This window comes from Ischnura elegans, chromosome 5 (assembly GCF_921293095.1).
Source record: "Ischnura elegans chromosome 5, ioIscEleg1.1, whole genome shotgun sequence".
In the NCBI taxonomy this organism is placed as follows: Eukaryota; Metazoa; Arthropoda; class Insecta; order Odonata; family Coenagrionidae; genus Ischnura; species Ischnura elegans.
The window spans coordinates 100,048,880-100,062,372 of record NC_060250.1 but is presented as its reverse complement, the minus strand read 5'-3'; the positions used below and the strand labels follow the sequence as shown (position 1 = coordinate 100,062,372).

Here is a 13,493-nt window from a genome sequence, read left to right as displayed (position 1 = left end):
TAGCCCCTCGCATAATTAACGATCTAAATTATTTATTATCATTTGTTAAGGAGACGGGATAAATTACTTCGGTAGACCGGCTATCTAGACCCAATGACGAGTAATACTTTTGGACATTGCACAGCAATGGATTTCGATTAATATATAAACAAAAAAGAAGATTTGAGGCAAGCAATAATATTAATATGCGTAAAATGATAGAAATTTCGTGTGTACTTAGCGCAAGTTCACGTTTTATCATGAGAGCGTTTAAGATTTTTGATTAGGCTACACTGCGTTGCAATGTTTCCCCGCGAATTTGCGCTATATCGAAATTGCGCTAACCGAAATTGCGCTAATCGAAATTGCGCTATACGAGACATGGGTGTATTTTGCTCGTATTTCAAAGCAAAACTTTGCTCACTGGATGGCTCATATCTCCTAAATTTCGTATGTTAGGGCACTTGTATCTTTATGTACCACTGTGTATTAAAATTTCTATTATGAACCGAGTCAAAAACATAAAATGTTAGAATTGAGTTTAATGTTTCAAATAGTGGCTAATTAAAAGTTTTTTTTCTTAAAGCATCTAGGCGTTAGATTGCAGGGGGCCTTGGGGTTCAAACTTCACTCCCTCCCAATTTATTTGTAATGCCTTGTGGTGAAGCAGTAGGCTTTTCTTGATTCTATGCCACATGATTCCAGTAGGCTATTTTTTTGTCTTTCAAAATTATTTAAAATAGTGGTTTAAAATTTTTCACATCAATTTATGTGATCAAGGGTGGGAACCGAACTTGTTTTGGCTGTATTTAAGTATGGAAAGTCCTTGTTGTTGTTAAAAATTACCGTTAGCCTTCTGTACTTTGTGAATAAGAGGTGGTTAATACCTTTTAGAGACTACCTGCTTACTTCATAAATCAACAAAATGGGAGGTTTCCCAAAGTGGAAGTTCATCTACCTTTTTCTCCCTAAATGCCAGGCTAGAGGCTGGAAGAGTAGTTTGTTAGTTAGTATCTTTAAGTTTCTGTATTTTTTGTGGCTTAATTTGAAATATTGAGGTGGCTTTCTTGAAATTGTAGACTTTTATTTAAATATGACATTATAAAAATTTGACTATGAGGATTATCCAGAAAATAAATTCTATTATGGTCTGTAGGTTGATAGGGTCAATTTTTAGCGGAATGTGATTGCAGTGCACAAAAAAGGAGAACCGTCAGAATAGAATGGGATTTGAAGGGCTGCAGTAGCATTTAAAAAAACAGTCAAAGCAAGTTGTGGAAATGGTGTCACGTCCTGCCATCTCAGTGGCTGTTCCATGTCAAGCTGTTGTGAGCAGATTCAAGTTCTTCATGGCCGTTGTATCAGATCGGTTGAAATTCATCAACAGCTTGTTTTTGTATGTGGAACTGCACCTCCCTAAGTGCAATAAATTCAAAGGTGTCAAGTTCTCCAGGAAGATCATGGGCTATTGTTTTCTGGAACCAGAAAGGGATTCTCCTGACTGATTTTTTTTTTGCCTCAAGGAGAAGTAATTAATGGCTCTTGACTCGTTAAGAAGCTTCATCGGACCATCCATAACAGGGGACGATAATCGTTCACCTCTGGTGGTTGCCTTCTCCATAATAATGTATGACGTCATGCCATTCATTCCTCTATGGAACTTTGAGGTCGATTTGGTGGGGATGTTCTGACTTGTCCATCTTAGAGTCCTAACGTGGCTTCTTCAGGATTTCATCTTTTCACCAAAATAAAGGGGGGATTACCTGGAGAGCTTTACAAAAGTGACTAGGGTGTAAAAGAAACCGTCACCAAATGGACCTATTGGGAAGCGTCTACGAGAAAGAGATATCAAACTTTATTTTTCTGTATATGAAATGTATTGAGGTCACTGGATATTGTCTGTAAAAATATAACCCATATTCACGAATATTTTCTGGATTACCCTTATAAGTGTAGTTAATCTTGATGGAGGTGAATTATTATAAATAAAATTAGGAAGCCAATGCATACTTGGCAATGACATTTATTGTCTTGCTCTGGTTGGCTTATTTTCCACAGTTCATCGACAAGTGCAACTGGAGAGGAGTCATCTCCTCGTCAGCCTCCAGTCCCTCATCAGTCAAGCCATGACCTTAGGCATTTACCCTTGAGGAATTCATGCCAGAATTGTGCCTCCAATCAGCCGTCTGCATTCCTGCCTTCGGTGAATGAAAGTAAGTTCTTGAACATCATTACCAAGACCATCAATACCAAGTGATCTGTATGCCTCTTTTGTTAAAGTCAGGATAATAGGTAGGGCTGGTGCAGGTAGCTGATAGGTTATGGGTTTGGTTTGTCGTTTATTCCAATTGTAGTTTCTAACTGTTTAAAATTTAGTATTTTTTGCCCTCCTTTCCTTGATTGTCCTCTGTTCAATGTCCTTACCAAATCCTGTAATTAAGTCTGACTGTGTGAAGAGGGAAAACTTTCGACAGAAAAAATAGAATCATGGGGAGGCATAAAAAATGCCTTGTATGCATAAAAAAATTGAGCTGGTTCTTCTTTGTTCCTGCCATTTTCTGAAGGCATTTATGTATTCCTTTCTCAATCAGTATCTTGCATGAGAATTTTTATCTTAATATAGGAAGATACTCTTCAGAGCATAATACTTTTTGAAGTTGATGGCTTTGTATAGCATGTCAGTACATAATGAAGTGAGACTGCATCAAGAGTAGGAAATTGTAGATACAATGGAGTTAATAATTTCTTTGTACCAAGTACAATGTGATGACGATAACTACAAGCAAAGGAGAGATAGCAGCATGTAAAACATGTCATACATTAAACTGTAAGTTTTTTATTATCCTCCTTAAGTAATCGTGTATAATGATCCTTCTGTTGCAGCTCTTCTTTCTCCTTATTACGAAAAGAATTACCTGTAAATGTAAAATAACTACTTTTTTCTCAATAATTTGTTTTACTGGGGCTCTACCTATATTTTGGGTCCAAGTGCAGACTTTGTTGTAGGGGAGTTATCATAAGTAGAGAGTTTAAATAAGGGAGGTTTTCTTGTAGGCATTGTGCATGGACGGGTCCAGGACTGATTACTGCAAAATAAGGTTTCCTAAAAATTTTGCTGAATGGTGGTATAGAGGTTTTACAGTATATACTAAACCAAATTAGGCTTAACTCTATAAGACCCTATTATACTTTGTAAAAACATTTGCACTTGTATTTCAGGTACTGCTACTGTAGAAACTGGGAACTGTGAAAATGTGAATGCAGTTAATGAATCCTGCAACTGATGATGGAAGTGAGATGAAAATTAATGCTATGCATATTTTTTTCCATTTGTTTTCAACCTGTTTAACAGTAATTCCTGTGGAAGTGTATATACATGTTGATTTTGTTTTAACTAAATTAATTTAATGAAAAAACTGATGAATGTAAATTTCTGCTGTGGGTTGCTTCAAAGAATGCATGAAAATATAAGGCTGTGCCTCAAAACATTCCTTTAACACTATGCATATCAGTGAAGGTATGGCACCTTGTGATCAACCTTTTGCTGTGCACAATTGATCTCTCGAATATCTGTCTCCATGGCTATCTCTTTCAAGTGTATTTAATATTTTTATTATTTATTTTGTTGGTCTTACAAGTCTCAAGGACATTTTTAAAATGTGAATGTATTCATTGAATTAAAGTGCTACCCTCTGAGTGACATTTTTATCTTCTTTAATGCCTCCCCAATATTATCACAATTTGTTAAGAAAAATGTTATATTGTATGCCATCCTGTTGTTCTCTGTGGCAGCCTTGAGCTACATAATTCTCCCATATGTTGAGGTATATACTTCTGAACACAAAACATCTCTGAACAAACCTTATCTAAGAGGACAAGCAATCTGAGAAGAATACTGGAATTAGGAGGAAATTTTTAATGCGACATTTCAAAATAAATGTTTGGTTCGCTTAAATTTAGGTGCATGGAAAAAATCTCTGAGTATAAACTAAACAAACACCTCATGAAATTATCTCTGCAGATTTGACATTAATTACCAGTAACATTGTTAGGCTCCAATTTTTTCATGAACAGTAATTGATCCATGCATTTTCTTTAGTCCATCAAAAATGAAGGGGGATAGAAGACTTCGGTCATCTGCAGATCTCAATGGCACTAGTGCCGATGAAAGCAATCCTATTCGTAATGGTATTATGTACTTAATTTGATGTATGCACTAATAAAATTTAAATGTCACGTAACTGTAATCACTAATTTCAGTTGTCACTCACAGCTTTTGTGATCTTTGACATATGTACTAAAAATATACCCGATTGGTACCCTTATCCTCTTCATTTTTTTATACTCCCCAACCCTACTTTTTTGGGTCTTGCTTACATGGGCCAAGCTCAAGCCTACAATATAGTTGCATTGAACTTGCACCTATTTTTTACTACAGAAATCAGAAAAAGCACTGCACAAAAACAAAGATCTTGAAGTATTAGGAAAATGATCCCGAACGGATTACACATTCAGCCTTTTAACTCCATTAACAAAGGTCGTTGGTGTACCTCACACTTTGTCTGCCTGACCACTACAACGTTTTAAAATGTGGCATTTCTTACTGGCTTAGAAGAGATCATGCTGATACATTCTAGAATCAACAGGAATGAAAAATTTGCCATATTCGTAAACAGCCTTGATAGAGTTAAGGAAATGTTATTTACTCAACTCTTAAGCATTGGCTACATGACCATGGCTAACTCCTGCTACCAAAATAGCCTCATTTAGTTATAGGCCTACCACAAATTATCTTCTTCTATACTTTTCCTGAGAAATGTTGCTGTGACTCCTGGGCAATAAAATCCTCCTACCTGCCTCTTAATTTACGTGGACTCTCCTTGAAAATATCAGGAAGAATACCCCCTAGACTGTTTGCTTCTCTACACTGGTTCTATGAGAGGGGGCAAAAGTCTAAGAAGCCCACAAAATGTTTCTCCTTTACAACTGTGACCTATGCACAGCTGAGTGCATGACTAGGATTAGTAAGGTAATTGTGCTCACTTTCCGTTAAGTATTCACACACTGCCTTAGCCAACACAACCCCCTCTGATGCACTAATATGTTCGTAAGAAAAGGCTTACAAAGGGTTAGTCCGTTTCCCCTCCCATCTCAGTGGTGTACCATACTGCCTTGGGCAAGACTTGATCCACAGTACCAATATTTCCCTATGTAAGGATCTTAAAATTTACTCTTGACAATCTTGTTAATAAGAATTTCCAGGGAACACCCATCTCTAAGGGTGTTCATTAATTCATTGTCAAGAAGCTGTCATACGATCGGGAACACTTTTAAAATATATGTGTGAAATTCAGTAGTCAGATTTTGGGATTTATTATCTCACATACACGTGCAGCAGTCAACCTCGTTTCACACCCAGCTTCAGTGCTCCACTAAGGGAAGTTATGACCTGTAAAGGTTAACCTGTTAACAACCGAGGTATTGATCATCTAAATAAAAGAAACTGAATGAAATTTTGTTTACCTTCAACCAAGGATTGTAATGGTTTCTGGATGGAAAACTATTAATGGCAATTAATCAGAATCATACAACTTTCAATTATGTATAATGTCATAAAAATTTCATTGATTCTAAAATAAAAGCTTCCGCAGTTAAAATAAATCACTGCACTATCTTGGTCTTTGGGGTGACTCACTTACAGTGTAATTTTTTGGGGATGAACTCATCATTTTATCAAAATTTTTCATTTACAAAAACGTGCCATAAGAATTATTGCACATAAAGGTTACAAATCTCCCAGCAGACCAATCTTTAATGACATGGTCATCCTCACGATTCCGTGTGTATATATACTGTTAACTATTATGTATGTTAAGAACAACCGAATTTACTTTGAATAATAATGTACATAGTCACTATACAAAATCTCATTGTGATATACTTCATAATTCTGTATGAACAAATGTTGCCAAAAGGGGGCCCAGAGAAATGGGCGTAAAAATGTGAATGATGATATTTTGTTTAAAAATACCGCATTCCTCCTAATCTAGTCACCCCCCCTAATTTTGAGGCTTGAGTTCTGGGAAAAAAAATTTTAAAATAGGTTTGAATATAGACCCCCCCTTAACTTTAATCATGGGCATTTTTGGAAAAAAAGGGGAGACTACCTATATTCAGACATAGACGGTGAGTTGAAAAAAACTTTTACTGAGAAAAATGTATTGTTCGTTTGATGAATATCTAGATGATGCTCTTTTAACACTTTACTGTAAATATGTGTACAGGGAAATATATTGTTTGTTATGTTGGTATTTATATGTATATATTGTAAGATTTGACGTGCTTTATATCTGGGCCATTATATTTAATGTACTAGATCTCTGGGCAAATAAATTAAAAACTTGCCATTACTTCACCCCAAAAATTGAGATGAGTGCAGTGATTTTTGCTTATTGTAGTTCAGGAGTCAAATCAATGAAATGGTGGTAAATAATAACTACATTTTAAACAACCTGTTTCTGGTAAAACTTAGTTACAGGTGAGATGTGGTGTTACTCTTTCACTAAGATCAACAGGTGCAGAAAAGCAGGTACCACTTAAAAACTTATATCAACAGCAACAAGTTTTGAGGATGTTACATCATTTTTAAACATGATCATGCTCTTTTCTTCCCTCCATTTATAGCAGTGTAGGGGATTTTGTTTTCTTCCATGATGGCACTTAATATTGAAATTTCCCCACCCAGCAAAAACAAGAATTAGAATATGTATTCAATTTACAATATAATTATGCAAAGCTATGCTTATTAATTAGCGGGTTATAAGATTATAATCAATTGCTCTGCATTAAGGCAATACCCATGGTAAGTGCACTACCTACGTAGCCAATATTATGAGGAAGACGTCTAGACTCACCACAGTAAAATATCAAGCACCACCCATTACCCTATTTACAGTCCGGCTTTTTCACTGAACAAAAGATATGCTAGATAAAGCAAACATGCTCCACCACCCCTACTAAACTACAGTACCACATGAGTTATTGGTACCATAGATAACAATCAGTGAGATGACAATTATGAAAGTCATAGGCTAATGCCAAATAACTAGAAAATGGGAAAAAGCCCTTTATTTTGCCAAAAATATCACAATTAAAATAGGCAAGTCTCTCAAATTACTTCAACATACTTGTGTCAGAAAGTTACCAGACTTGACTGATAGAAAACAGCCCACTCTCTTCAGTTTTCTATGGCCTTAATGAAAGAAGACTATAATTAACAATTTTCTGAATTGAGTCTGGAGAAAAATGCTGATACAGCAACTCTAAAGGCCGTTTTACACGAGGCTCGGAATTGCGCAGGTTAGAGTTGCATTCATTTCTAAAATGGTGCGGAATTTCGCGAATGCATGAACGAAATTAGAATGGGCTATTTTGACGTCTCGAATGTGTTCTAGCAATTCACCGCTTTACATGACACAATTTTCATTGCGCCTTCGCACACATGTCAGATTTCCTTCTGTACCTTCGAGCTACTGCTACTTGCACTTTCTCAGAGAAAAAGACCTGTCATAATTGTTTACCATAATAATAATCCTGATTAAGGTAATATTCTTAGCTATAGCTGAAAATAGAGTTGGGCGATCACGGCAAACAATGAGCTTAGGGAACTGATAAAGCACCAGATATAATAGCCCAAAGAGAAAGTAGGAGCCTGATACGTTTGAAGAGTTTGCGTAAAGAGAGAATGGGCTCAATGCTATGAATGGTGTAGGAGGAAGGTGACCACTTGGACAACCTCATCTGAGATGGCAGGACCAAGTTAGAAGAACATAGGAAAGTTGAGAGCAGAGACTACTTGAGGTTTGAGTAGACGCATAGGTTGTAGCTAACATGAGCCAAATTCATAGTTTAAGTAATTTAAAAATTATGCAACTACATCATACTCACCACAGAGATGATCAATGTAAAACTAAACAATTTTTTTTGTCCAACACCAAGAAATGTTTTAAATTTATGAAAAATCCATACAAATTAACAGGTAAAAATTCATTTTCCAAGGTATTTCATTAAGGGCTAACAGGCTGTAACATCAATGGAAACTTAACAACCAAAAGTTATATGAAATTATGGCATCAGATATAGACATTCTGTTAAGGTGTCCCATGTAGGATGTCTATCACTTATCCCAGAAGTAGTGTTTCATAGGTTTTAAGAGCTTTAGTAACAAGTAATGAAGTGAGACAGTAGTCGTGTAAGTTTGTTGAAAAGCAGATGGCCATAGCTAGAAAAGATATTCAATTGAATATGGAACATTTTTAACAGAAGGCATTTGCAGTGAATAGTGTGTTCACGACCCTAATTTGGATTTACTAATGTCTTCAACAATATGTACCTTAATTTTAATCATAACAAGTTTATTTAACATGGGAAACAAAAACACATCCCTAACTGAATTAGTTAGTAGATTCACATCAATTTTTGGATGTCTAACAGATTGAAAAGAAAAAGGTTAACATTCTAGCATTTTCCATCACAATGAAAGACAGCTGCAGGTGAAGGTCCAGAGTCATAGCCCCCCTCAAGAGATGGGGGATGGATATGGTGTGTAGCAGCTACCTCGAGCGAGATATCTCTATTAGGCTTGCAAGGAAGGCAATATGCATGTTAACACTAGACTCTTGCCCATAACATTTGTCATATTTGAAAATTCAAAGCACTCTCTGATGTCTAAGATAATCATCCACAAGAGAATGCTGGAAAAAAGTTACAGAAGTGACTATTACAGTAGGGCTATTCCTAGCTTTTGTGTAATTGTCTCCGACATACCATGGTCATCTAGGCCATGAAATTCCAAGGCAACCCGATTTGCACTACCACCAAGTGGCCACCCTTCAAACAAAATCCATTTGGAACAAGGTCAAACACAACAAAAGGATATATTGTGTCAAGTGAATATGCAGAATGAACAGCACTTAAACAGATTACTTCCAATTATGATGCATAAAAATGTTTCCAACCCTTGGATTCATACTTGCACCACACAATATTATAAGTAACCATCTTTTATGGTTCATCCATGAATTTTGTAAGTTCCCCTATGCTACCCCGTGAAATCTCACCATAGAAATTTCTTGGTTCCCCATCAAGGTGGTCACAAAAAATCAATGCTTGATTCGTATCACCTGCCAAACCATGAGTCTTCAACAGGCAGACCGGTGACTAATTTCTTGTGGCCCCTTGAGACTATAGAAAATATCATTATATCCTGCAACACTATAAAATATACATATCAAAACACTCGTCAAAAATCACAATGATAGGATGAACTTTTTAACCAATAAATATCACTGAAATCAGAAATTGAATATTTTTCTTTAATTTTATTGATGCCGTGGTCAAGAAGCATTATAGCCCTCTGGGCAATGTGAAATCGATTTTTGGTCATTGCATTAATTAAGGTTGAAAACCCCTACACCCTCCTTAATGATGCCAAGTGGTTAAAGGACATAGTCTCAACGCAACATGATGGTGTTAACACGTCTCACTGAGGGTATTGTTGTAAAACAACATGAATTTAAGCAATATATAACAAGAAAAGTTTACATAAAGGCACTCTTGCACCATTAAATGGTTCATTCAAGTGTTATCAATGCACACCTTTCATTAACTCTTTCACTGCTGTGAACGTACTTTCTTCCTCCTTGCCATGCACTTTCGCAAAAGCACTTCGAAGGGTCCCAAATCCGGGACTCTTTCCTCAACGAGCTCACCCACGCAGGACCGTCTCATCAACCCTACCAGCTTGGGGCCTCCCTCACGAAAAGTGACCGCTCTGACTGCAATTTGAAAATCAATCATCTGATCATCAAAAAATGATCATTTTCATCGCACTCCTGCCAATCAAGCACGTCTTTGAACCGTGTTTCTGCGATGAAAAATAACGATTTTGTTAACTTTGCTAAATTAGTCATTTTCCAGTGGTCCGCAGCCATGTTTTTAGCAAAGTTAACAAAATCGTTTTCAATCGTTAACAAAATTTTTCATCACAGAAACAGTTCAAAGACATACTTGATTGATTGTCAATATCAAGAACAGACACACACAGAATAGATATTCTTCCATGAAATGATAAAAGCCATTCCCAGCCACCTTTCTTGACACACCTGAGTTTGGGCCCTAGATTCCCAACCGTCCCAGTTGACCCCGAAAAGAATTCTTTAGTATCCAAAGGTTTTTTAATTTTGTACAAACCCTTCCTACACTACAACACCCCCCCCCCCCCTTTCACACCATAGAAGAAGGACACGGGGTCTACTACCCAGGAGAAGATCATATGGACAAGGACTCCATCCGGAAGACCACAACACGAAAGAAGACCATGAAGGCATGCGTGGTACCCTCACCCATCCTGGAACCTTTCTTTCCTCCCCCCACCCTGCTTCTCTTCAGGACCCTAAAAAACAACCCTTCCCCCCCACAGCCCTCAATATCCTCACTTTTCATCACCCAAACCCCATCCTAAATAAAACTAAATGGAAATATTGCAATGTCTCATTTTAATAATATTACGAACTTCCACCATGTCGTGCCCAACATCATACAAGATACTGGGCGGGTGAGCTCGTTGAGGATAGGGTCCCAGATTAGCAACCCTTTGGAAGGTGTACCACACCCATTATTGAAGTACCTGCTCCATGGACCCACGAAACGCATTCTAACCTTTTCACTGCATGTGAGGAGAAGGTTTTCGGAGATTGAACAGCAGCAAAAGGGTTAAACTGACATTTGGCTGTAATTAGCATTCCAAAGTAACAACTACATGGACATGTTGCAAACCCTCAAGGACAACTTAAATGCACATGATACCAATCACCTCTAAATGCTGTACAGCTGCCATCACACGACTGCAAATTTTGGGGGTTACACAAAAAATTTGTCACTAAATCCCATAAACCTTATGACCATCCTACTCCCCATTTCACCACACATCAATTTGAACATGCCTCCCAAGGCATAAGGCTCTCAACTTCTTCACTTGTATAATTCAGTACTAAGTAAGCTTAGGAGAAGGTAAAATTTATACTCTTCAATGGCATTTGATCGGTAATGTGATTAATGAAACCTATGCTCATTAGTCAAATAAGACCGACAAATAAATTACAGTAAGTAAAGAAAACACTTTTCTCCCACATTTTATTGCCAAAGCAACATACAATGGAAAACTTTTTATATAATACCAATTTTGTTGGCCACATCCAAGGCATCATAATCCCTGGCTAACCTAACATACGCCTTCTTCTTTCCATCGGGCCTGAAAGGAAAAAAAACATGACGGTCACTTTCAGTGAATACATATTGTGCAAATGTTACATCAGGCAAGTTTGTGAAACCTCCGCAGAAAATATATGAAAAATAGTGAGACATGCATCACACTTAATTATCTTGAATAGCCAACAATATGCATGCACGTCATATTTCAGCTCACAGTTCAAGATAGCTATTATGCTAACTGGCACAAGCATCGGTTACCAGTGGATTAACTGTGGCCATCCTTATTTAGTACTCTTCACAATAGTCCTCTCAAGTAATGAAGCGAATCACTTTGTATCAAAATATCGCATTAACAAGAATACATTTCCAGGTGATTAAAAATATGAACTACGAGCCATAATGCACGAGAATATGCGGTCGCATAGATGAAGGAAATTAGAACTACTGCTATTTCCTGGACGTGAGTTCATACTTCTGAATTCTGTATGACTACATGATGAAATTTTTATTAAAATTCTGCAAAAAAACAACAAACCATAGAAAGAGAACTATCCAAACCATAGAACTCATGACTGCAATAAAAGACTGCGTTGGGTAATTCAACCATTCTATGACGAGTCTTTCGGCAAATTGGTTGTTAATAAGACACTGAAAACAATGCCCTGCATACGAAGATATCTGTGGCGGAGAATCCGGAAAATTAGCCAAAATACGGGAAATCTTTTTAAAAAATTTAGTCGTGTGATTACTCAAAATGTTTTTAATTCCATACCAAACACAGTAATATAGTTGATGGATTAATATCACCATGCAGCAAGAGACTTAATATATCCTTATTGCGACGGCCAATTTGATACTTTCAAACAGTCAACACGGGAGTAAGTACGACACTTCCGTATGGGAAGGAGTTACAGGCATCTTGGATTCATACGTACCTAATAAGGGTGTTCACTTTGGCAACGTCAATGTCATATAATTTCTTAACAGCCGCCTTAATGTGGTGCTTATTAGCCTTCGTGTGCACAATAAAAACCAAAGTGTTGTTGTCCTCAATTTTCTTCATTGCCGCTTCAGTTGTCAGGGGAAATTTAATGATATTAAAGGCGTCCATACTGAAAAGCAGGAAATACTTATTTCATTCCGAGAAATAAAAATCTTCAACAAAATGAATGACAAATTATAGTCAGTAATTAATATGCTTTTCACTATAGCATCAAAGAGATTCCCATAATTTCATCATTGCAACTTTAACTTCGATGATAATAAAATTAAACTAAACATTACGAAACTGGAAAGAAAATATTTACCGATTCCTTCTAGGGACAGACTTCCTTGGATATTTGGGATTCCGTGGAGGCCTGAAAGTCTTCGGACGACGGAATTGAACCGATGTCCTGATCTTCCTCACTCTGGTGCCATGAGTTCCCTTGATAACCTGAAACATGGGTTAAAAACATACGTAAAAACCAAACGCAAAAAAATAAAATATTTAAAAAATTATTGGCAACATTAATAATAATTACCTTCTTCTGGATTTTCTTCGCACGCTGAACTGCAACCTTAGGGGATTTCGCGGCTTTAGCGGGTTTGGGGGCATCTTTCTTCGGTTTAGTTGCGTCCGTTTTCTTTGCTGGAGTCGACTTCACTGTCGGCTTAGTGCCCTTAGGGGCGGTTTTCGCAGCAACCTTCGCAACTGACTTGGCAACTGGTTTCGCAGCCGCGGTTTTCTTCTTCTGAACTCCTGCAGCTGGAGCCTTAGCCGGCGTTTTCGATGATCCGGCGGCTGGCTTCTTCTTTTCCTCCTTGGCGGCTTAAGAAAATTGAGCGAATGAGAAAAAAGGATTGCTTAAGTACAAATACACACGGGAACAAAGTATCACAGGCACGACGTGACGACCACGTTTTCATGAAACCTCGTGCTACCCATTCAAAGAGCAAACATGCACTAGATTCAAATATATGATTAACAAAAATACTTTAAAGAAACAAAATTACTCAGAATATGTGTTGAATATGATTTCTGACGGTATATTTCTCAAATACAAAGGTTTTACCTGGTTTCGCCGCAGGTTTCGCCTTGGGAGCCATTTTGATGAAGGCCGGAAACCAAACTGAAACACGTTGATGGAATTAATTCATTTGTTTTCTCTGGCTTTCCCGGTTTTCTCTGAATTGTAGATGGCTCTACCAAGCGAGCAAGTTAGCCAAATTCACCAATTTTATGATGGCAATGATTGGATACG

At 37.2% G+C, this 13,493-nt stretch overlaps 2 protein-coding genes across 4 annotated transcripts in view; one reads left to right on the top strand and one right to left on the bottom strand.

Moving 5' to 3' along the window:
* Positions 1-3,675, top strand: part of LOC124159339 (E3 ubiquitin-protein ligase TRIM37-like) — a 36,736-nt gene extending 33,061 nt beyond the window's left edge. For 2 of the 3 annotated variants that reach the window (XM_046535095.1, XM_046535094.1), the window contains 2 exons: positions 2,038-2,192; positions 3,199-3,675. In XM_046535095.1, the coding sequence (XP_046391051.1) occupies positions 2,038-2,192; positions 3,199-3,263 (220 nt within the window). In that variant the 3' untranslated portion in view covers positions 3,264-3,675. Of the gene's footprint in view, positions 1-2,037; positions 2,193-2,602; positions 2,807-3,198 lie in introns of all 3 variants that reach the window. The other variant, XR_006864947.1, reaches the window with a different exon arrangement.
* Positions 3,676-11,146: 7,471 nt separating this feature from the next.
* Positions 11,147-13,413, bottom strand: LOC124159336 (60S ribosomal protein L23a). The gene is made up of 5 exons (XM_046535089.1): positions 13,305-13,413; positions 12,774-13,060; positions 12,558-12,685; positions 12,186-12,362; positions 11,147-11,290 (listed from the first exon to the last, which is right to left on the bottom strand). Exons 1-5 carry the CDS (start codon positions 13,336-13,338, stop codon positions 11,206-11,208), a joined length of 711 nt encoding a protein of 236 aa, XP_046391045.1. The 5' UTR covers positions 13,339-13,413; the 3' UTR covers positions 11,147-11,205.
* Positions 13,414-13,493: the final 80 nt, after the last annotated feature.

Bases quoted from the DNA above. Each gene is read 5' to 3' on its own strand.
- LOC124159336 (XM_046535089.1), bottom strand. From the start codon at position 13,338: ATGGCTCCCAAGGCGAAACCTGCGGCGAAACCAG. The intron at 13,061-13,304 runs GTAAAACCTTTG...AATTTTCTTAAG, and splicing joins GAAACCTGCGGCGAAACCAG to CCGCCAAGGAGGAAAAGAAG. The intron at 11,291-12,185 runs GTACGTATGAAT...TTTTCCTTTCAG, and splicing joins AAAGTGAACACCCTTATTAG to GCCCGATGGAAAGAAGAAGG.